Raw genomic sequence first — 25,213 nt, 5'->3', positions numbered from 1 at the left:
GCAGAATATGCTGATTAAAAAACTGTCCGATGTCATTTTACAACATCCACAGCGTGTTGCTGTGGACATGCATGGTGTTTCAATCCTGTTGTATATTGTCTTTGCTATTGTTTCTATTTTGTAATCTGTATTTCCAAATGCAAAATTTAAAAGATTATTTTGGATATGTGCATGCTTGTGAAATGTTCAGAATGTTGATTTCCACTAAAAGCTGTTGAGTTTGAAAAAAGTCACGTCTGTTACTTAAAATCAAATGTTTGACCTTGTTTGCAGTGTAGCTATTGTACGATAGGGCTTCACCATTAATACGTTTCATTTATGGATTGATTTTCTAGACATTCAAAGATGTTTTACATGACAAAAATATGTTATTCTCAGTCTCTGGTTGTTTTTTGGGGGAAAGTTTAGAAGAAAATAGATTAGCTTCCTGCACTTGAGCTCTTTAATAAGAAACATTTCTTCATTGGTGATAAGCTATTATTTTTTATTATTGGTGAGACACTAGAATGAGTATTTTTTTAATATGCACAGTCGTCTATATGGACATAGTAAATGGTCACGTCACACCAGTGGACTTTAAATTCATCCAGATAGTGCACATCATTTACCAAAATCCACATTTATTCATTAGTAACAGTTAAATCTTTGCAATAGTTCTTCTTTCAAAAGTATAAATTGAAATGTAAATATACAGTAGACAATATAGCAAAATTATTTTTTAGCAACAATTACACAGTTTGTGTCATATCATTATTATTATTATTATTATTATTATTATTATTATTAATATTATTATTATATAAGTTTTTACTGCTGTGGAGTTTCCTCTCCTGTCACAGAGCCAATCAGTTTTTTTGTTAAACGTGGGGAGATTTCAGCATTTTCATAAATGTTTGCAATGTGATGATTTTATTTCTGATCCCAGTTGTGCGTTGGAAAGTGTTCCCTAGAATTCCCTTTGGCTTGTCAGACCGCCAGCCGGACCTGCTGTGCTCTGTAGGTGTCAAAGTCCTCGGGAAGAGTGTCTGGAGAGAGAGAAACAACAGGAAGTGACATTGCTAGTTTACAGTCTGAGCAGATGAAGGAAAAATAGAAAGTTAGAAAAAAATGTGTATTAATTTATATTTTCATTCTATTATATGTACAACTATGTAGCTTTTGAATAACTGAAGGTTTTGTCTCAAACAATTTGTTGAAACATCTTGAAAATACATATGAATGCTGAACTATATCTTCTTTTATTTTGTAATTAGAAGAGATTAATAACAGCGTTAAGTCTGAAAACAAATTGTGGCCACAGTCCTGTCTCTCAAACGGAAACCTGACTCACCGTTGCAGCGATAACGCAGGTTGGCCCAGATGATGTTCTCCTGTGAGAAGCAGAAGACTCCTAGACGACCTCCTCTCATTGTGGTGTCGATGATGACGCCTGTGTCCGCCACCATCTGAGGACCCTCGTAGAAACGAACTCTGCACACCAACAGAGAGAAGGTTGGTTAACAACACACAGTAAAGGATGGATTCATGATCTGTAGGTTTGTTCATAAGACAGTTTAGAAGCAGCAGGAGTTGCTCTACTCTTTTGGTGGAGCTTTTAGCAGTTTCTCCCACCCTCCAGTCTTTCTGCTTAGTTAGGCTAAACATGACAAGAACGCACAGAGAGGAAATTGACCTCTAACTCGATCAGTACCTGATGTAGCCGTCAGCGGGTCGGTGTTGGAGGAACCAGCGGTAAGAAGTTTTGTCCTTCCAGCCAACATTGCGAGCGTCTTTCCACAGGAGTTTGACCTGGTCACTCGTGTCGCCGGTGTGCCACAGGGCGTTCCTCAGGTTTTCACCTGGACCCGTGTTTGACTTGACAGCCTTTTTAAAACCACAAATGACAAGAAATCTGACAGGGTGTCCACTCTTTTTAAGAAATAATTGTCCCAGACGTTTTCCAGGAGTTTTCTTGACAATACAGGACAGCACTTGCTCACAAACAGTCATATAATTTACCTTTAACTTTATAACCCTAGTTTTATTCCTCCTTTTTTATGGAAGCTTCTTGATGGAGAATCACAGGTGCTTTGTCTATTTTAATTTTAAACAATTTTCAGCTAGGTTGAATAGTAGTTGAATAGTCCTGAATGGGAACCCAAAGGTTGTTCTTATTAATGGCTTAGGAGGACCAGCTAACAATCTAAAATGTGAATAGATCTCTTTTTAGACTACCTTGAGTTGGATGCCTGGTTCTGCCACAGCTCTGAACGGGTTTGCCTGCCAGTAGATCTGTTCCACCTGCTTCCACATCACCACGTAGAAACTGGAGCTGTCCTGGTACCCGAAGATGAATCCTGCGTAGTCGTCGTCCGTTACCGTGTTTACATGAAACGTCCCTTCAAAATCCACACCACTGAAAGCAGTGTAACCTGTTGGAGACAGTGTTGCACATGGGTGTCACTGGATGTCTTAAAGGACCAAGAAGTGTTGTTTTAAAGTACAATGTCGAATTCATGTTGAGTGGGAAAAGGTTAGAAAAAGGCCTTAGATGGAGAGCCAGAACACCCATCCTCCTCATCAAATAAACATTTCCTGTTTGTGTAGAGTACTTTAAAGCTGGAAAAAAGATGTACCCATAATGATCTTAACTTTGTCCTGCAATTATAACAAACCATGTGTACTTTGCTTCTAATTTATTACAATTATAGAATAATCTCTAGTAATTGTCAGATGCTATTGCATTTAGTTACAAATCCCAAAGTTTCAAGGACCCATTTCAAACAGATACACTCATGATACTGTAAAGCACTTTAAGGTTTTCATTTGAATAGCCTTTGAAGAAGACACTTATTTGCTTGCTGAGCAATGAATAAATATGCTACTGCCAGCAGTATTAGTTGAGCATAAAAACTGGACACGGGGAAACAGCTAGCAAACATCTTAATTTAGCTTTAGAGGTGCTAGCAGGCAGATTTTGTTACTTTTGGAAAGAATCAGGAACAAGAATTTCACTAGTGATGTTTCGACCAACTACAGGTCATCCTCAGGTAAATACCCACAAGAAGATGATCATAAACATCTTATTACATTCATGTGTGTCAAGATATTCTTTTTAGAAGGAAAATAAAACACATGAATATAAATTGACAACATTAAAGGGAGTTGTGATTCCAGTGTGCAAGTACTCTCTGGATTGCAATTTTATAGATTGTTTTGTATCCTGCTCTTTTCCCACTGAGGTGTGAACATGAGTGCTCTATAACTTAGTGGTATCAATCTTCTCATGTAACTCTCAGCAACAGAGCTAATGGAAAAGCACTGAAGGTCCAGTGTGTAACATTTAGAAGGATCTATTGGCAGAAATCAAATATAATATTCATAGGTATGTTTTCATCCGCATATAATCATCTGAAAATAAGAATTATTGTGTTTTCATTACATTAGAATGAGCTGTGGGTGACGAATCTGAGGGTTAGGCAAGGAGCTTGTGATCTGCAACTGCACTGCTAGATGCCACTAAATCCTACACACTGGTCCTTTAAATGTCGGACTATTCCTTTAAAATAGCAGATATGATGCTCTTACCAACAGCCAAGCCAGGATCACTGTTCATAGTCTGGACAATCTCTCTTCCCTGCACAAACAAAAGAATGGATTTAAGAGAAATGTAGTCAGATTGATTGATTGATTGATTGATTGATTGTGGTATTGTGGGACATAGACAAAACAGGAACAAACAAGTCACTTAACCTGGTTCAGCACCACCCAGTTGGGGTCAATCTGTGCGTCTCCCTCCGGATCTAAAACGACGGTCTGGTACTCCCTAAAGTCGGTGAGGGTGACCTCAGCGTTTTCCGGACAAACATCGATGGTGTCAATGATCGTGTCGTTGTCGAAATCCCTCTCACATACATTACCCACGCCATCACCTGAGAAGATTAAGAGTCGTAAAGAGTCGTAAGAACAAAACTTGTAAGAGAAATGAACATCATTTCTACTGAAGTCATTCAGGGGTACAACCCACCGTTAGAGTCCTCCTGCAGAGGGTTGGGTATCAGACGGCAGTTATCAGGACCAGGTGGTAACAAGTCTGGGATGCCGTCGTTATCATCGTCATCATCACACTCGTCTCCCTTGCCGTCCTTGTCGGTGTCCAGCTGGGAGCTGTTGATGACGGCTGGACAGTTGTCCCTAGAGTCTTGGTGACCGTCACCGTCACTGGACAAGAGAGACTTTTACTGGCACATGCACATTAAACTAACTCGTTGCACAGATGGTGAAGAATAAATATATGCGATGTGATCGATGAGGTCACACAGTACCTGTCCTTGTTGGTGTCGCAGGGGTCTCCAATTAAGTCGTTGTCCACATCGGTCTGAGAAAGATACATTTTTTGAATATGAAACTTGGAGTGCATGACTTCTACATCACTGCAGCAAGGTGATGAGCTGAACCATTATAGGTTGACAAAAAGCCTTTCTACTGTTAAGTTGATTTTTAAGCTTTTATGTGCACTTTAGCCCCTGAAGGTATTAATTATTACTTATTTATCCGAGGGACGTCCTTTTTTACAATCCAAGTATCTGTGTTTTGGTGGGGCTCAGTTGGAAAATTAAAATGCCACTGTCATTCAAATTTGATCAAACCACAACCACACAGTCCAGATGAAGCAGATTAGTTGAGTGTTTGACTGTTACTCTACAATTTTTCTCAAACCTTGACTTTAATCGTATATTTAGTCATGAATCACTGGTCGGAGGAGTTAAACCTGTACAGTATGAGCTCACCAGACTTAAAAATTACTCTTGAATTCAATTTTTAAACCATGTTGAAGACTCGTTTGTAACCAGAAGAAAAGGAGCGTTCTGACCTGGTCAGGGTTTGGAACATAAGGACAGCTATCGCAGGCGTCTCCCACTTTGTCTCCATCACGATCTTTCTGGTCAGCGTTGGGAACCCTTTGGCAGTTGTCCAGGTGATTGGGGATTCCTGATAATAAAGTGGGCCTCAGTGAATGTTGAAGTAACTTATCGTACCCTTCCTCTTAAAGCACCAACTCTGAACTACACAATCATAGCTCACATTACAGGCCTCTCATATGTTAGTGTTTACAAATATTGGTCCAAATTCCTCCAAATGTCAGCTACTGTTCATAACTCAAAACATCAATACTCACTGTATTATCACTGTAATAATAAATCTGTATTGAAGTGTGTAAAAAAACATCTAGAATACTTACCGTCCCCATCAATGTCTTCATCACACTCATCACCGTATTTGTCCACATCCGTGTCTTTTTGGTCGTTGTTTTTGACGGCACGGCAGTTGTCGCAGGCGTCGCCAAAGTCGTCCTCATCAATGTTCTTCTGGTCCACATTGGGCACCAACACACAGTTATCCTGTAGAGAAGCAGTTTTAGTCTCTGCAAGGACAGTGAGATGAGAACCCCAGATGTACACAGGCTTTTCATAATTTTTTATATCACATCACTGTCTTTTAGGAATGAACCTGTGTGTTAGGGATCCCATCCCCATCTGCATCGTCATCACAGGCATCTCCAATCCCATCACCATCGGCATCTTCTTGACCAGAGTTGGGCACAGTGAGACAGTTATCCTGAAAAGAAAAAACACTCCCAGTTAAAGCAGACTACAAGAGGGAAAACTAAAATCAGATCCTTTCAGTGAACATTTTGGTGTCTCATGATGGTCAGATTGTTCTTTCTAATGCAATTCAAACCCCAAACCACAACCTTACAAAACAATGATGTCAGTATCTTTCTGACAAAGTGTTAGCAAAATAACTTCATAAGGTACAATTTCTCTTCTAAGGTACAAGATACAGCATATATAATATATATATATATATATGTAACTCACCTTGTTACAGTTACTCTCAGGACAGTCCAGTTTCGCATCAGGGAAACCATCAATGTCAATGTCAGGCCCGCAGAGATAGCCGTTGCCAGCCCATCCGACTCCACACTATGAGGATAGATAATGATTTATGTACTGTACATACTATTTTATTTGGCCCTGTTGTGTACTGCATATAGTATCAGCTGATGTTAAGTGCTTAAACAGACCTTTGATTTCACAATATCTGGCACACATACTCAGAGTTGTATACTTCAAAGACTTCAAAAAAAAATATTTAAACGGCTTTGTCATATGTTTAGCAGCTTTGTACAGACTCTGTAAATTCTATATTTAAAGCTGTGCCTTGCTGTTTAATTTAGAATAACTTAAAATATGTGTGTTTAAAGCTGTTTATATTGAGATTTTTATGTGAAAGTAGCCTATGCATATCAGAAATTGGGGCTGTAACATGTAAATACTACACTATCTCAACCTATCATTAGCACAAATGAATTTACATTGTCTTAAGTTCCTGTTGATAGAATAACTCAGCACAGAGAAGCTACTGAAGCCCCCTTTTTTTTGAGAATATGAATCCAGAACAAGAACTAGACAGCTTAATTTATTCACCTGACACTCGATTATACCCTCTCGGTGGACGATGCACTCAGCGCTGGCGTGGCAGGGGTTGGGTTGGCCATTCCCACAGGCTCTCTCCGGCTTACAGCCACGTCGCTGATCTCCAACGTAGCCCGCCAAACATGGACCACACCTGAATGAGCCCTGATGACACAGAGGAAACAGAACCATCATATCACTGATAAGGGCGAGCATCAGTCTATGTTCCTACATTATTGTTGTGATAGAACTTCCAAAGACTGTACTGAACAGCATGAGGGAGAAACTGTGCACCATCTAGGATTTTACTTGGGTTATACAGACTGACATTGCAGGACTATCCGTTAAAGCCTGTGTTTTTGTTTGCTGCATTTTTTTAGATTGCAGCAGCAACAATTCAGCAGACATTCATCAAATAATCTGGTGTGGCTCAAAAGTGATAACACACAGCGTGACATGCAATTAACGTGCAAGATCGCTGTTATTGCACAGTGCAAAGGGACTTTCAAGGGCACAGAAGTGATAATGCTAAAATTTTGTTTAACATTAGCAAAAGTACAGAAAAGTCATAAAAATGGGAAACTAAAAACAGAGTTAACAACAACAGCTATCAACTTTTAATTTATAAGAGAATTATTGGGTTATTTCTTCTTTTAAAGGTTACATAGTGTCGCTTTAATTAATGTCTCTGTTACTTTACACCTGCCTTTGCCTTTCACACCAGTGAGTTTGTATATTCAATCAAATTTTTTTCCATTGAGGAATTTAACAAGCACCAAATGCCTGAAATGGTTGCGTCCCTCAGATAGCACTTCAGTAACATGATGTGATCCTGCAAAACTTTAAAACTCCAAATGCACTGAAGTCAGTTTTTATGGGCTACAGGGTACTCTATAGCAGCAGATTTCCTGCAAAGGTGACAGTCAGTAATTTATCTTAAATGTTGTTTATACTCACAGGGGTGTTCATGCAGACTGAGTTCACCACACAGCCCCCATTGTTGAGTCCTTCACACTCATTGATGTCTTTGCACACCTTCATAGGACAAACAGACAGAAAAAAATTAAGTGTAGCAGAGTGAAGACAGTCCTGTACTGAGTATTAAGGCAGCGCAGACCAGTGCACACTGTTTGACATGTATGTAGAGAAGAGAGTGAGGAGGTGTTGCTGAGGAATGTAGAAAGGAGGTGGTGAGAAGCAAAGACAAACATGATGAGGTGCTGAGAGGAGAGTTTCTTCTCCCCCAGGTTTATCAAAAACAATCTCAAATAGAGAAGATATTTGTGTTGAATTCTTTCCTTAATTCAGACTTGATACGTTTTAAAGGTTTTAAGGTTTAAGGTTACTTTATTTGGACCCATAGATAGATTTGGTTTGCTGTACAAGACAAGGCATTCCTCTTGACAAAAATATAAAAAAAAATGAACAACTCAGACAAGAGACAAACATAATACAAACAGGATAAAGATAAAATATAAAAGGCTCTCAAAATCAGAGAGAGACCAATAAAAACCACTAGAATAAATAAGGTAAAAACAAGAAAAACTCTGTGATGTGTTACTACAACTTCTTAATCTAAATGAAAGCTGCAGGAACAGCTATTTTTATACCGCTTTGATCTACATCTTGGGACTATAAACCTCTGTTCAGAAGGACGAAGCTGAAATTCACGGTGCAAAGGGTGGGAGTCGTCATTAAATTATTGAGCCGGTTGTCCGCTGTAACTGTCTGGTGTACAGGGATGCTGGGTTAAACTGTGACTCACCAATCAGCCTATTAGACCATATAACAATTTGACTGACAGAGTTTCTGTTCTTTAAAGAAAGGTTTCCAAACACAGAAGAAAAGGATAAAATTGATTCAATAAACACACGATAATACAAGGTCATCATGGTTTAGTCAGAGTGGCAATAGAACAGTTTCCTTAGACAAAACTAATGCTGAGCAGTTACTGTAGGAGACTATAAGAACTAATTCCACTACTAAACACAAGTCTTTTGATTTTGTAATATATAATAATTATTGTAATTTATATGTGTTATACAGTACTAGTTCATTATAGACAGAGACACTGACCTGTTTGTTGGCCGTGGCGTATGCGAGGCCAACACCCTGGACCTGGGGGCCGGTGTATCCAGCAGGACAGGAACCACAGCGGAAACCTGGGGAGGTGTTTATGCAGCGCACACCCATGTGACATGGCATCACAGTACACTGTTGGCAACAGAGATACAGAAACACATTAAGACGTTCATCAAGAATTCAATTTTTTTCTTTTAGGTCAACATATGGGAGTTCACTAATGACAATCTAATTAGTTTTGATATTAAAGACCCTGTATACCCAACTTTTTTAAGTTTAAATTAAAATCATTTTACTATTATCACCAGTGACATATATGTCTGTGTACCTCATCCACATCGGTGCAGTGGGTACCGTTGCCCTCCATGCCGTCAGGACAGTGTCCACACTTTATACCCTGAGGTGTGACTGTACATTTCACACCTGGGTGGCAGGGGTTGGGTACACAGGACGGACGAGGATGCATTCCTCCCATCCCTGAGGAGAGAGAGAAGATCAACCATTATTGTTCCATTGTTTTTCAGTATTATTGTTTATATCTTAAAAGTCTGAAACTATAGGGGACATAGAGTCATAAACATAAATCATTGAAAGAGCTATACAAAACAGTGTTGAAAGGTATGAAAATTAGCTGTCATCATCAGCGTAAAACCTTAACTTCAAATTCAAAGTATATGAAAATAGAACAATGTGTGTTTTGGGTACTCAATCGCTGGTCAGCATTTCTGTTTAACTCACCACACGCTTCACACTCCATCACTGTGTTCTTCAGAAATACTATCTCTTTTATCTGGAAAATACAATCAAATTATGAAGATTTTTTATTAAACTGAATCTAATCAACCGTTTTAATACATGGACGCTTGTTCATGACTAAAACGGCTGCTGACGTTAAACAAATTTTGGAAACACAATTTTTGAGGACTAGGGAGCTTTTAGAAATAGAGCCCTCTGGTGTAAAGTGTAAATATAAAGGAGTTTATTTAAAATCCTCAACATCTAAATGCAGTGGAAAATAATTGATTTTAATTTTATCTGCAAACATAGACACAAAAGATACCATAAGCAGCCCAGTCTGTGTGCACACATACGTATCTTCAGATACACAAAATGTAGATAACCAGCTTTATGAACAGATACGTATTAATGTCATGGCTCACACTCTTTTTTTTACCTGTTGTTTCAGAAGCTCTTTAATCTCAGCCAGTGCAAGGTTCGTCATTTTAATCTGACTAATAATTTCTCCATCTGAAAATAAAAAATAAGAAAAACAGTACAATAATGAATTAAAATAAAGAGATATACAACACAACCACAGGTATAATAACCAGCACGTTAATTATTTATTTTATTGTATGAAACTTTAATGTTGCATCCGGTAAAGGTATTTTTTAGTATATATACTGCTGGGTATCTTGTGAATTTGGGCCCAGAAATATATTTTTTCTTTATACTTTGTGTTATTTATCGGATCCTGTAACTATAGGTATCAAATGAATATAGTGCAATAAAAAGTCCAATATTTCCCCGTGAACTGTAGTACAGTAGAATTATCAATAGTAGAAAATAGAAATAGTAAAGTACAAGTACACACACACACACACAATACAAACTGGTATAAAGTTTTGTCTTTTCATTGAGCTCATCAGTCTTCCTGTTGGCTTAACATGTGGGACCAGAAGCTCACTGGGAGGCAAATATGGACATCATGCATTGAGGGGGGAGGAGGGGAGAACACACATGTCCCCCTGTACAACATGATCCACTGCCTGTCAAATACCAAAGTCTAATACCTGACGTTCCTCAGCCACCGCAGGCCATTTGTATCCACAGCCCACGCATTCACTGGAGCACAGAGAGGTTTTGATTGCAGCTGCAGAATGATTTTCCAGATATGGAATGATACAAGATTTTATGGAAGAAAAGTTTGTGTGCTTACAGGAACTAAAGTCTGCCGGCGACTTTGAGTTTCTACAGTGTAATATAGTAAGTGCTGATCTGGACTTTTGATGAAGATTGTCAGTCAGTCAGTTTACTGACTTTATGGCTCTTCTCTAACTGTGCTAACTGTCACTTTATATTTTAATATTTTAACACAAATAAACACTTCAGTGGTTTTACAAAAGTATGAAATCACATTTCTTATTTACTATAGTCCGCTGTATTTACTGTCCACCATTTTATTTCAGTGTTCAAAGAGTGTGTATTTACATACCTTACAGCGACCTCAATACAATGTGTCACATTTAATAGATGTGTAAATTATAGTTGTTTGACACTAGAGCTGTGAGAGAAGACACAGTAAACTTTAGGGAGTAGTGAGGTAACCTGACTTTTAAAGTAGCAACAAGGAACTTTCATTTTATGTTGATTCTGGCTGCGCCTGCGGACAACAGTGGCAGCGTTTCTATCGTTGCGTTTCATTGATTTCAAGGGGAATCCGACCTGGTGGCAGGAATCAAGAATACTGTTTCATAACCAGCTAGTAACTCCTAGTTGTAGGTTTAAGTAGCTCCCTTTAATCATGTTAATTTGTTTAGGAGAAAATAAATCCCTGAGAATATCTCTGTCCTTTAATTAAAAAACGGCAGATTAACTAGGAGACAATAAGATAACTTGAAGAAACTGCAAACAGCACATTGTGAATTGATGTGACTTGTTCGAAGCCTGCTTGGCTTAAAATTAAGTGGTGTTGACTTAAATAAAGTTCACTTTAAACCTGCAATAACAGATTTTGTGGCAGCAGAAACAGGTTATGAACACTGATGTATCAGAGAGGGAAACATCTGTCTCTTTAGCCGCTAACTGCTCCCCTGTGTTCACCAGCCTGCCTCTAACTATCTGTCTGTTGTTTGGTGCTGATCAGGTAAAAACAGCACTATGAGAGTGACAGTGAACTGATTAGACTGGACACTTTGGGATACTCAGGTGTTGTCAGATCTTGAAGCAACACTCCACTTGTACTAATTGACCCATCACCCCGCCCCCCCACCAGCCACCCCTTCCCCCAGAGGAGTCGTACGAGGGCAGAAATCTCCTGAGCATGAAGCGCAGGAAATGTGGTCTTCGCATTAGCAGCAACTCTGTTTACTGAATGGATTCCACAGCAGAAACAAGAGATACTGGAAATAAATCACTCTCACTGCTAATAGGAAGGTAAATGAGACGTTTTCCTACAACAGAAAGCTCACAGTGATTGTTTTTCCTCATTGTGTGCAAGTAAAGTTGGGTCCTCTGAAAAGCTTTGCACAGAAAACCTAAACACCTCTGAGCTCTTGAACTCCTCAACAAGTCAAATACATTATGAGATACTGATGAAGAATGAGCTAAATTAAACACATTTTCTTAACAAAACTATAATCAAACCTCAAAAATATACATCTTAGACATTTTGCTCTTGCTGCTTCCCCATTTTCACAAATTCTGCACTATAATACTGGATTGAATAGTCAATTTACATACATTCACAATGTTAAATAATTCATATAAATAGTTCATACAAAAGCCTGAATGTAGTTTGGTTGTTCTTAGTTGTTTTTAGTCATTTATAATGTTTTGTTTTTTAGTTATATTGTTATTTGATATTGCCTTATATTTACTTTTCATTGCCATTTACTGGTATTAATGTGCCTTTTTATTCCTATTTCAGTGTGTTTTATTTGCTATTGATGTGCCGTACACTTTAATTTGAACAGCACTTTGGTCAACTCTAACTGTTTTAGATCAGTCAAGTTTCATCATCTTGTTTCCCAAAGCAAAAATAATCCAAAATACTCACCTCTCTGTCCTGCTGCAGCGTGTCTCCCTATGCAGAGCGCACAGGTCATCACCAGAAACCACAACATGGTTGAATCTGTGCTGCAGATGCTGTTCAGGTACAGCAGCTTCGTCTGTTGACTCTCTTCTGCCTCAGCTCTCTCTTCTCTTCTGCTCCTCCTGCAAACCTGGTTCCAGCAGTCCTTTCTCCCCTTGCTTTTGGTCTTTATACCCCCCCTCCACCTCCCCCTCCCTGGCTTACATTCCCGTCCTTTCCCCTAAAACTCCTCTGCAAACCACAATTTGGGGAAGTCCAGCAAATGGAAATAGGAGTTTTATTGCACAACACTTAACACAATCTCATATAATACATCAGCTTCTGTGTTTTCATTTTGGGCCTTAATTTAAACCACTTTTGGCTTTTTTGGTTCACTAAGTTAGTTGATACTTTTAAACTAAAAAGCTATTATCTGGTCTTTATTTGACTAAAATGTCTGAATGTACTTATTTTATTGTTTGTCTAATGAAAAAGTAAACAAATAGTTTTTTTTTTTTTACTTCTTCATAGTAATCTTCATCTTCATAACCTAACTGCTGTCTCCATACAGACTCAAATTTTTAATTATTAGTAAATGAACATTTTAAGAAGTAAAGCCTGATATTTATAAACAACGTTTGTTGTTAATTATTTGCTTTAATATGTTACCAATATATGATTTATCCATTGACCTTATTAAACACATTGTGAACTTTGTTTTACATGCTGTATTACACAGTCACCATTATTCTTGTGAGCCTATCAGCAGCCACATTTGCTGATTATCAGTGAAACTGGTGTTAAAAAAGGTTTACAAAGATACAAAGTTTCCTTTTTATTAGCTTCTGACATCTAAATGAAGTAAAACAACACAACTCACTTTGTACATAAAATCAGAAAATAGGCTTCAGATCCAGTGCGGATTTTACGATAAACCCGTTTACGAGTTTATGATTACAACTGTGTGTGTGTGTGTGTGTGTGTGTGTGTGTGTGTGTGTGTCAGTAATGGGATCGACAGATGTCGGTTGCATTCCTGGCAGTGAAGGTTTTTGGTCCAAATCACCTTGATAAGCTCTCACCACCTCCACTCTCTCCGTCCCCGCCTGCACGCTGCCTTGCCCAAAGGGACAGGGAAGTCTCACTCCGGGCCTTCACTGGAAAAACAAACATAGCAGCTTGTTTCTGTCATCATGCTGGAGAGCTGTTTTATTTTGACATGGAGGAACATTTCAACATCTCTGAGATCTTTCTTCTCCTCTTTACACTGCAGGGAGAAAGTCATTAAATTAATTTAGTCCTAGCTTGTTAAATAATATCTGGTTTTTCAAATCCTGAACAGGTTTCCCATTCAGTCACTTTAAGGTTGTTAAAATGATCTTATTCCACACTGTCTGATTGTATCATATGTTTTTATCAGCTTATTCCAGCTTTGGTGTCTAAGCTTTAAGATGTTTTTATTCAAATCAAAGACTGAGATGTTTTTTTAGCTACACGGTTTAAACAAAAGGAAATATTTTTAATGTTTTTTGCACAATTCAGCCCGACATATTTGGTATATTACATTAGAATTTAAAATAAAGTAAGTTTGTATTTGAACCCACCTGGCAGGCTTTGTGGCATTGTGGGTAATGTTGGCAGCTGATGTTGACAAAGAAGAAGAACATATGGAATAAAAAAGACAATATGTCTGGTTCTGATTCTTTTTAAAAACTTTTTTAACTTTCCACCATGAGTCCAAAAATGCCAGATCAGTGGATTATTGAGTTCAATTGAGCAACAGTTTAAAATGATCAGCACCACATGGTTGCTCTGTTACTGCCACCTAAAGTTCAATGTGAGATCCACACTTAGTTTTAAGAACAAGTCTCTCAGACCCGTCTATCATCTTCTGACTCAAGATGAAAATGTGTCAATTAAAATGCTCAAATTGTGACATTTTTATATACTTACTGTATTATTTTAATTAGTTAGAGGTAATCTTTCTGTTGTGATTTATAATCTTGAGATATTCCAGTCCTAACTGTCTTTCACCTGCACCTTCATTCATCTCATAACTCATAACCAAAGTCATCAATAGAAGATGAAGTCCACCTTCGGACTGCGTCCTGTGTCCTGCTGATGCTTCAGAGATGATTTCTGTATGTGAGCTCCAGCAGAGCAACAAACGTAAGCAACAGATTTCTTACCTCCCCAATCGTCTCTGCTGCTGTGAGGAATGTTAAGGTTAAAGGTCGAGTGTAACAACCTCCTGCAAAGTTCATTAGTGATGCTTTATTGCCTGCACTACAAGAGTTTGTCAGTGCGGCAGGGACGTGACCTCGAGTTGACCTCAGACCTTTCCTGTCACCCCCCAACAGCCTCAGAGTTACATAACAATAGACAAACGTACTCATGACTGTCTTTCCTGGAACGGTGTCGGTCTTAAATGCATCTTAAAATGTGGAATTATAGCATTTTGTTTTACTACAGTTAATAATAAGTACAGTGCATAAACACTTCTAAGTCTCAGATCTCAGCTCCAAAATAATTTAAAAGAGCTCCAGAGTGAGACTTTTATAACCACGTCACCAGCAGATGACTGCATTACGGCACAAAGAAAAAGGCTTCACACTTTCCAACAGAGAGATATATAAAAGATGTGAAAAGATATTATGGAAGCAGATAATGACAAGTTAATAAAAAGACACAAGGTCTGCTCCAGTTCCTGCACAACATGAAAAAGTTAATATAGATTTGAAGATTGATTCTGAATTTTGGTGAATTTGAAAGCTTGTTTAAACTTGTACATTAGCTGAAGTGAAGTACTTACTTGAGTTTTTAATGTTACTTTTACTCCACTACATTTATTATTTCACACAAAACAAATAATAAACTTCTAAAATATTAAATGGACTTATATAGCACCTTTCTAGTCTTCCGGCCACTCAAAGCACTTTAAACCACATGCCACATTCACCCATTCACACAGTTTCACACACAAATTAAACATAGATTGACCATTAAAAACCTAAAAAACAACCAGTTTCACTTTGATCAAACATCTGAAATTGATTGTACTGTTGTAAAATGTAATATCGTGATACACCCTGCTTCATCTTAAACTTTATTACTTCTGAATAGTTCAAATATCAAATAAATAAATATCAATAAAAACCACCAAGACACAATGTTTTTCTTGATTTTATTTAAAGACATGAAGTTGTCCTCACCTCAATGTAAAAAGCAGCGATGTTCTTTCACTTTATACTTTATTCACATTTGAATTTCCGATTGAGAGTCAGATGAATTTGTATTTTCTATTTCTTTCTGAACTGAAATAAGGTTTGGTGGACTTCAAGAAAAACCACTGACACTCTGTAACACAACTACTGATGTGGAACAGAGGCCATGCAGCTGCTAAACGTGGATCCCCACACAGTGTTGAGCACAGATGCAGATGTTCACAAACACGTAAATAAATAGGTTTAAGTGTCCAGGTTGGGTTGAAGTGTGAAACATTTGCTGTGGTATTTACAGAGTCCTCGTGCTGTGTAAAATGCAGAAAGCACCATGTTGCTCTAATAGAAAGGGTCTCATTTGGTAAAACATCAAACTGCCCCTTTACCTAGAAAGGAATGGGAAGTCCCATCATGTGGAGGCCATGATGGGGGCGAGTCAGATGCAGTTTCAGCGGTGCAGCGCGGCGTCCTACTCGGCTTTCTTGGCCTTCCTCTTGCGAGCACCATCGCTCAGCTCCTCCTTGGTTTTGAGAGGTGAAGATGGGGCAGCGGCGGGAGGGTGGTGGTGGTCTTCCTCAGATCCACCCAGAGGGGAGCCGAACAGCAGGTGGCAAACCCAGGACTCAATGAGGGCGAAGGGGGAGCCGTGAGAGTGTCGGGCGGTCATCACCACCTGGAGAAAGATGATGTTAGACAGAGGTTTCCAAAGTTTCCCATGCCAAATACTACATACAATAATGTTTTTATAAATTATATTTTATAATAATACACATTATAATCGGGTAATAATCTGATTTTATTCATTTTTATTATTTTTTAAAGCATCTTCCCTAAACATTTCTGAGGCCCCCCACTTTGAAAAACACTGAGTTAGAAGAGATCAGTATGATTTTGTGATAACTAACCGATTGTGTTACAAACTGGGGACATGGATTTTGAAAAATGTAGAGGTTAACTGGGCATGGGCATTATGGGAATTGTAGTATGAAGCATTTTCAGAGTTTGACTCCTACCAGGGACAAAAATATCAGGATATCTCCAGCTCTGCCGTCAATTTTTACCATTTTGTTTTTAAACGTGTCTCTCTAACTTCTCGTGACAAATAAGTCAAAGTGGTGTGTTTCATTCATCCTCTTTAATGCCCCAGAAAAACAAACACTGTCAATCACGCTTCACACAGCTGATCTCACCTTGCTTGATGCCATGAAGAAGGTGAAGGCGAGGATGAGGGTGCTCTTGGACACTGGCAGCCAGTGAGCCTCCTGCATGGTGAAGAGGATGGCTCCGTACAGACTGGCTTTGGTTGGGCTGCAGAGACGAAAGACAAAACATCTGTAAAACATCTGGCTGTGGCAGGGAACAGGGTACTATTTCTCTAGGCCAACATACATCTCTCACAAAGACTGAAAACATACAATTTTACTATTATCATTTTTTGCGTTTCCATTTAATTTGAATGTATAATTGTTTAGAAGTTTGAACGTTCCTCTGTAGGTTGAACAAATTAAATACATTGATTGAAGATGACATTGTGTAAATGTGGTGCAGTACAGACTTTGCTTCTACCATCAGGGGGCGCCAAAGTCAGAACCCTTCTACACATGACTTCAACAAACCTGTTTTGTGTCCAGCTTTTTGTCACCATAACTTTTAAGTCCTAGTTTTGTCTACATGCTTGAGGAGGCAGCGGTGAGTACATTTCCCCCTGTCAGCAGCAGGAAAACAGACTTACAATGACATGTTGAGGATCTCGTTGGTTTCGGGCCTCCACACACCGCGCAGCAGCTGCTCAAAATTGGAAATGAGAGCCACTCCAGACCCTGCAAAGATAAAAATAGACAGTGGAAAAATGAGGACAAAAAAGTCTCTGTGTCTCGTGTGACTGCTTTTATCTGGCTTCAGCTTTTCTCTCCTATTTTCAACGTGGACGCCTGCAGGGCCCCACTGTTGAAACAGCAGGGGGCAAAACCAGGACAACCATTTATATAGGCCTATATTTCTACATGTCTCTACTATCTGAGTGAAAATAGTTCAGGAAATCTATGGTTTGTGTGTGCAAGTTTTAAGATATTGTACAGTTACATACAGTCGAGCATACATATGATTCCTCCATCATTTAAAAGCAGTTCTGGGATCAAACGTAAACATTGTTTCTTTCCACTTTCTTCATTTCAAGAAGTCAAACTAAGCTGAACTGACATTCTCTAGTTACCAACGTATCCTGGGTTCTCTGAGTAACCTGGCACTGTCTCACGTAAACATGAATGAATGGCAGCACATGTGCTCACTGACATGAACATGTGCTGCTGTTCATTCATGTTTAAATGTGGCAGCTGTGTAGTTTCCTGGAGGTGTTGCTCTCTGTCACTCACTGAATGCAGCTGTCAACACCAAGCTGTATTAAAGCTGCAGTGTGAAACAATTCATTAGATCTATCAGCAAATAGGAATCTAATATTCACTGGTATGTTTTCACTGGAAAATGAGAATTGTTGTGCTTTTGTTTGTTTAGAAAGAGATCTGCAACTACGCTACTAGATGCCACTAAATCCTACACACTGTGCCTTTAAAGAAACAGCAATAATTAATCAATTAGTGGATTGAAAAATAATCAAAGGAAATAAAATTGATAATGAATTAATCGTTTCAGTAATTTTTCAAGCAAACATTTGTTAGTTTCAGCTTCTAACTTGTGCTTTTCTTTGTCTCATGTGATAATAAACTGAATATGTTCAGGTTTTGGGGAGTTTATCTGACAAAACAAGTTGACATCATCTTTGGTTTTAGGGAATTGTGATGGTCACAATTTCTTTTTTTCTTCTTTTAATTGACTAATTGAGAAAATAATGGTCAGTTTAACAGTTTCAGGCCGACTTTCTTCAAGGTGATGTAGCCAGTATTTGTACAAAAAGATGCTGGATCTGTTGGAATAAAGTCACTAAATGTTGCTGTGTTGATTGTAGTTGTAATCATTTAGTTAAAATAACAAAATTTGGGTGTTGTGAACATTTAAAACCCAAATTTAAACATGATTAACTTTTATGCATCAACTGTCTTTGCTAATCTTAATAATTGAATATTGTTGTAACCATATAAAGACATTTAAAACAGTGAATGGAAGGAAATCACTGTAGAATCACCTTTGACGTATCCAACGATGACCATGATGAAGAAGCCGTGGTGGTAGGCGTGGCTGGCGTGGTGAACACCGGCGGCGATCTTACGAGTGCGGACGACTTCCTTCAGGGCGACCAACACCAGCTTGACGGGCAGGAAAGCCACACATTTATAGAAGAGGTTCAGTGGGCAGTAAAAGAGGAGGTACCTGTGTTTGTATTTGATACAGACGGAGAAAGATGGTGGAGAATAAGATGTTAGAGTGGAAGAAAAAACTATATATTCAGCTTTAATGTCACTTAAATCACAGAAATGAAACTTTTCTGTCTAGAAAGATTAGTTTTTGGTTGCCATGGTTTTGAGAAATCTACTGTTGAGATTTCTGCTGTCATCCTAATTTTAAAAAACTTGTTTTATTCTGTTCTATTAGATTGTATTGTGTTGTAGAGCATTTCTTTGTATTAGGTCAAAAACCTGTATTTGGTAAGATGTAGTCTCAGGAATCTCCTTCTGATAATATTTAGTTATTCCTTAACTCTCTATACTGCAGATTAACAGTGAAAAGTGTGAAAACCTTTGAACGGTCATTCTTTTACATTCTCTCATTGGGATCATTTTTAAGTCCATAAAATAATACTGAAATTAAAATACCGCCCATTATTCTGGGGAACTCCTGGAACCACCTCAAGACGCGAGGTTGAGAAACAATGATGTGAAGAACTTTGCCTATGATTTAAGAATATTTATTAGAAATACTCCACAGACTTTGTGGAGGACATTTCATCTTTCTTTTCTTAAACTTTTTGTAGCAAGTGGTGTCACTGAAGTCTGTAGTCTGCAAGTAATTTTGCATTGCTTTAAACCCTTAAAACCAAATTTAATCCACCTATTATGATATTTTAAAATCAGCAGATACAGCTAACGATATGTGGGGGACATGAACTGATCTTTTAAAGGACCAGTGTGGAGGATTTAGTGGCCGTGAAGTGGAAGATTGCAACTAACTGAACACCACTCGACAGTATGTCAGAGAAACTAAAGTGGCCACGAAACTCACAAAAAATGCGAAAGGACCGATCTAGAGCCAGTGTTTGGTTTTTCCCTTCTGGGCTACTGTAGAAACATGGCCGTTCAACATGGCAGCCTCTGTGGAAGAGGACCCGCTCTTTGTAGATAAAAACGGCTCATTCTAAGGTAACGAAAACATTTTAGTTCTTATTTTCAGGTGTTTATTATACATCCATTTCTACCAGTAGATCTCCCTCAATGTTACACACTGGACTTTTTTTTTTGTTGTTGTTGTTTTGGCCTTTTTATTGGCTTTATTGGATAGTGACAGCTGTAGATAGACAGGAAAGGTGGGTAGAGAGAGAGAGGGGATGACACGCAGCGAAGGGCCGCAGGTCAGATTCGAACCCGGGCCGCTGCAGCAACTCCGTACATGGGTCGCCAGACTTTTAAATAAATAATAAATTCATTTTTTGAGGGGAATGACCTCTAAACAGGCTGAAAAGGGATAATTTGATCTCATGTACAATCTTTAAAGTTTGATGAAACGTATGAATCTTAAAAAATACGACTTGATGGTCCCATCCATGAGAACTTAGATCAGAATCTCTTCCACTGTGAAGGGTAGAGCCACCCTGAATAGTGGCGCCGATAGAAATCTCTCTTGGGGAGGCCAGATGGGTCCACTGAAGATCTCGGTCAGAGGTCAGAGTGTGATGCAGTTATGGAGGTTCAGAGGCTAAATCCATTTATTTTCTTTCACATGAACTATTATGGAAAATATACATAAATACGAGGGGGGACCAACAATTATATCAGCCCCCCTTGGAGGGCCACTGTTTCTAAGGTTTTCTCACCAGACAGCTGAGGCCAGCAGGATGTGGCTGTTGTATTGGAAATAGTCGATGGGGCTGCCTCCAAGCATGATGTCTGCCAGGATGTAACTACCAAAGCAGTAGAGCATGGCACAGAGCCAGGAGGCCACGGGACTCCTGCGAGAGACCTCCACCGAGCCTGCAACAGAGAGGAGGGGCTGTCAGGGGTTGTTCCTCAAACACAGTTAATACGAGTGTGTCACTGATTAATTCAAGGCTTTTTTAAGTCATTACTCATAATCAGTTGATTTGTTAACAAAAACCAGTGTATGAAAATGATTCATTATAGGTAAATAGAAAGAAATACACAGAAAATCTACCAGGTACAAAGTCCCACACGTATGAAATAAGTCTCTGCAGGTATCAATGTACATTTTCTTAATTTAAATCTGAGTTATTAATTAGTAAATTTTGTGATTTAGTGATTAGATTATGTTGTTTTTGCAAAAAGGCTCCTTTAATATCATCCTGTGTTCTCTAAGTGTATCAATTAACCAATCAATTGTGATTAACCTCTGAAATAATGATGAATCCTAATTGTCCAAATCCTGTTTTAGAAGCTTTTACACAGAAACTTCAGAGTAAATGTTTATTTTAAAAACTTTCTGTATGTCCCAACAGAGAAAAACTGTTGGCAATGCCCTTCCTTTATCAGTGGATCCCTCGTGTGTCTATGTGCTGTATCTTTGTCCACGCCCAGTCCACCACTTCAGTTCACGCCCTGATAATCTGCCTTTTTATCATAACCTAATATTGACTCAGGGCCGATATGTGAGCTGACAGTTAACTCAACTAATGACTGCGTCTTTGAAGTGACTTGAGCAGAACAGACAGCTCTTTATTAAATTGATTTTATGCTTTATTTATGATAATTTAGCTTTATTTTTGTTGTGAACTTGTTGTGAAGAAAACATTTAGTAAATCTACACACCTCTGATTTATTATAGTCCTCATATTTATGTGAAAAAGGTTTTCACAGGTTGCTTACTCTTTGATTACTTCAGGCCTTGTATATTGTAGGTTACTATTATCTGTTACTAGGTCTGTCTCAGTCTAGACCACCAGGACTCCCTCACTTCTAACATATTGATTTACTATCTCAAAATTAGGACTTATATCGCATACATTCAACTTATAGAGTCAAAATGTATAACTTAGACAGTCAGTGTTGACTTAATTTAATTATTTATTTATGTAGATTTTTTTTTCTTCCAGGCAGAAACGGACTTCCATATAAACTCCATCATTACAAACTCATCCTCTGTAGCTGAACAGAACTTTATTTTAGAGTTTGTCACTTTAATATGACTTATCTATCTATCTATCTATCTATCTATCTATCTATCTATCTATCTATCTATCTATCTATCTATCTATCTATCTATCTATCTATCTATCTTTTCGTCCATTGTTACTCTTCTCTTGGTATAAAATGGCTTTCATATATTAAGAGAAAGACTAAGACAAGAATAACTACAGCATCTCTCTAACCCTGTTTGTTTTGTTTGTTTGTTTGTTTGTTTGTTTGTTTGTTTGTTTGTTGAGCGTCCAAACTGTGTTTCTCCTTGTTTCTCCTCCTTGTCCTCTCTTCACTCAGACCTCTCGGTGTGGGACCATCAACCGTCTTAAGGTTGTAACAATGAATCCTGTGTTTTGCATGTCAAATGTAAAATGTAAATTCTTATGTGAAGGACAAGTTCCTCAGAAGTGTACGTTGAATGGTCTCAGTTACGTTGCTGAGATACATTTAAAGGATGACAGATGAATCTGTATGAACACGACCACAAACAAACTCTTACAAATATTAGATATTTCTATGTAAAGAATGAAATTATTCTCAGACTGTATGTGTTGCCGGTGTTACGACACCGTGTTAGAGACATTCAGTAAATGGAGACGTGAACAGTGCGCGGCTGCTTCACCGCACAAATCTCCAACAACAGGTGGGTGAGGGTGTCGTGGTGCGACAGGCGATCAGTTCGAAAGCAATCTGATCCTCAGAAATGTCGCCCTATAAATATATTCTGCTCAACTGCTTCTCCTGCCTTGCAACTGTCAGGCCTGTCTTAACCTTTGACCCCAACACTTGTCTTCCCCACCACCACCACCACCAACTCTTCAGCCATGTTGACCCCCAAAACTCATTCCTGTGCTGTTCTAACGTACTGTGAACTAGCTCTCTGCACTCAGACACATGTAGGGAATGGTGAACATTAGACGATCATGCAAATGATGGAGAGATATTTGACTGTAAAATATTCTGAGAGAGAAAGTTAAAAGGTTTACAGTCACAGTGTCAGCGTTACAGTTCGCCTGAGGTCTGATGAAATAATGGGTTTGTTTACAGTAAAAACAAGCTCTCTCTCAGTCTTTTTAACCTCTTTTTTCCTTTAATATAATAAAGCTTTTACTTCAACTATTATGACAAATGTTCCACTTTAGTGTTTGATCAGTGCTTTGAGGGACAGTGTATGCATAACTTTACACATGTGTTCACTCAAATTAGCAAATTACAGTTGTGAGTTCTCTAAAACTTATTTATTCCTCCACATTAATCTTCCTTGTCAAAACCTGGCGCCTACATTACCCACAATGCAGCTCAACCAAAGGTTCTATCTGAGATACAGTTATGTTGTGCTAACAGGGGCTAATGTAGCCTTGAGCTGTCCCCATGCAGAGATGAGGAGCGGGCTACAGAGGTCTCCCCACACCCACAGATGTTTTCAAACTTGTCGTCTTCAGACCCAATCGACAACGACTCAAGTGACATCACACGAGGCCAAGACCTGTAAACAGACTTTGATGTAAAATAGGTGTAGTTGCCCTTTAAGTTCAGTTTGGTAGGACACCAAACACAATAAGTTTCCCCTTTGTAGCTACAACTTATGAGGATAGATGTATTGTTGACAGGCCATAACAATATGATATCTACTAACCTTCTCCAGTTAGCAGTTCTATATTTTCCTCACTGCAGGTGACTGGAGCTTCAACACACACATGAAATAAAGGTTTCCCATTTGTTTATGAGGTTGAGGTGTGTGTTGGTGCTCCTACAACCTTCACTGACGTCACATTCACTTGAACTTTCATGCCAGAGTGAACTTTTTCTTCAAGGTGAGGAGTTATTTTACAAGCTGCACACTCCCAGGAACAGTAAGGTCAACGGCTTTATTTCATGTTTAACAGTTCAGTGTAAATAACACACCCAACTGCAGCCTGTGTGTGCAGCGGAGGGGCTTCAGAGACCCACAGACACGGTCTATTTCAGGATCTTCTATTTATTGACTAAGTCGCTGGTATGCACAGGGCCTTTCTCTCAGGTTTCATCCTCCTCAGGTTGCTCAAAGGAGTTAAATCTTGTAAAATATCAGCCTTTACCCAAAAGCTGAGTGGTTTAATCTACTAACAGTGATTTCCTCAGCGTGAATGAGGTCAGACTGCTGCAGCAACAGACATTCCCTCACAGCAAGCAAGCAGAGCTGCAAGTGCTCCTGCTCAGGTTTATGTAACAGGTCATGCTTTATAAGGATAGGGTGCTATACAGATAACAGAAAGTCCCTATAGGGATATTACTGCAATGTGGAGTTATAACACACAAAAACAACTCCAGAAAAGGCTACATGTGCATTCAATCTCTTACACAAGAAGTCTGACAGATTACTTATACGTTTTTAAGGCTTCCAATATTTAATTACAATGTTATTTATATATATAAATATATTATAGATGTATTTTTACTTTGTGTTGTAAGTAATGTAGCCTATGTTTAGGGCAGGTAATGGTTAAAGACCTGCAGGAATAACAAGCAGAATAGCTTGGAGATCATCATATTTAGGATGTCCAAGTAGTAAAGCGGACTTTTAATTTGAAAAGCAACCACGCAAACAGTGTAAAACACACTCACCTGGCTCATACTTGAGGTAGAGGATGGATACGATGTAATACGCGAGATCAAACACAGGAAACATTCCCATTTTGGAGAAATTTTGGGCAAAATCGCCCAAATTAAGAACTCCTAGCACTGCTTCCATGTTGCCTCTCTGATAACCAGTGAATGTTTCTTTTCTTTTCTTTTTGAAGTCCAACTGCGCAGTCTGGATCAGAAAAAGCCCCCCCAAAACCCGGTCCACCGACTCTTCTCCACCAAGCCCCCCGGTCTTAACAGTGAAAGCCTGTGACACTCAAGCCTTCCTATTAATATCACTCATCTCCACACAGCATGAGCATCATCCTCATCGCCATCATCATCATCATCATCATCTGCCAGCTGCTGCGCTTTCCAGGCGACAGGAGGTGTTTCGTGTCAGCTGCTTGAAATTTAAAAACAAAAGGCTGGTTGTCCTCCTGTGTTCATCCCGGACATTATTATCCTTATTCACCTGAGCCTCAAGACGCAGTTAGAGGTTTGATAAATAGCATCCGAGACAAGTGTCCACGTTTAACACAGATTTATTCACCCGCTCATAAAAAACACAATCCCACAATCCGGATCAGATCCTGCACCGAGGCTGATTCACGGCTAAATGAGCGACAGTAATCCCGAACAGCCCGGTGGAGATATCACCGGCTGTTTACATTCTTCCAGATGGAGGCAGGAAGGTTGCAGTAAGGTTATGGAGCCTCCATAAGCACACAGCAGTCCGATTATTTCATTTATATTA

The 25,213-nt window shown here is 38.8% G+C and overlaps 2 protein-coding genes across 2 annotated transcripts; both read right to left on the bottom strand.

The window, feature by feature from the left end:
• Window positions 1-463: 463 nt before the first annotated feature.
• comp (cartilage oligomeric matrix protein) lies at window positions 464-12,506 on the bottom strand. Its single transcript, XM_051376504.1, has 19 exons — window positions 12,319-12,506; window positions 9,715-9,788; window positions 9,279-9,330; window positions 8,869-9,017; window positions 8,535-8,672; window positions 7,416-7,493; window positions 6,471-6,623; window positions 5,862-5,966; window positions 5,491-5,598; window positions 5,222-5,381; window positions 4,853-4,971; window positions 4,305-4,357; window positions 4,007-4,200; window positions 3,733-3,911; window positions 3,568-3,616; window positions 2,215-2,411; window positions 1,691-1,863; window positions 1,331-1,470; window positions 464-1,025 (listed from the first exon to the last, which is right to left on the bottom strand). Exons 1-19 carry the CDS (start codon window positions 12,383-12,385, stop codon window positions 967-969), a joined length of 2,247 nt encoding a protein of 748 aa, XP_051232464.1. The 5' UTR covers window positions 12,386-12,506; the 3' UTR covers window positions 464-966.
• A 2,996-nt stretch (window positions 12,507-15,502) lies between these two features.
• On the bottom strand, window positions 15,503-25,046 carry tmem38a (transmembrane protein 38A). Its single transcript, XM_051376537.1, has 6 exons — window positions 24,457-25,046; window positions 20,535-20,691; window positions 18,693-18,877; window positions 17,286-17,373; window positions 16,744-16,861; window positions 15,503-16,226 (listed from the first exon to the last, which is right to left on the bottom strand). Exons 1-6 carry the CDS (start codon window positions 24,581-24,583, stop codon window positions 16,023-16,025), a joined length of 879 nt encoding a protein of 292 aa, XP_051232497.1. The 5' UTR covers window positions 24,584-25,046; the 3' UTR covers window positions 15,503-16,022.
• Window positions 25,047-25,213: the final 167 nt, after the last annotated feature.

Source organism: Dicentrarchus labrax, unplaced genomic scaffold, assembly GCF_905237075.1.
Source record: "Dicentrarchus labrax unplaced genomic scaffold, dlabrax2021, whole genome shotgun sequence".
NCBI lineage: Eukaryota > Metazoa > Chordata > Actinopteri > Moronidae > Dicentrarchus > Dicentrarchus labrax.
This window is presented reverse-complemented; position numbering and strand designations above follow the sequence as displayed.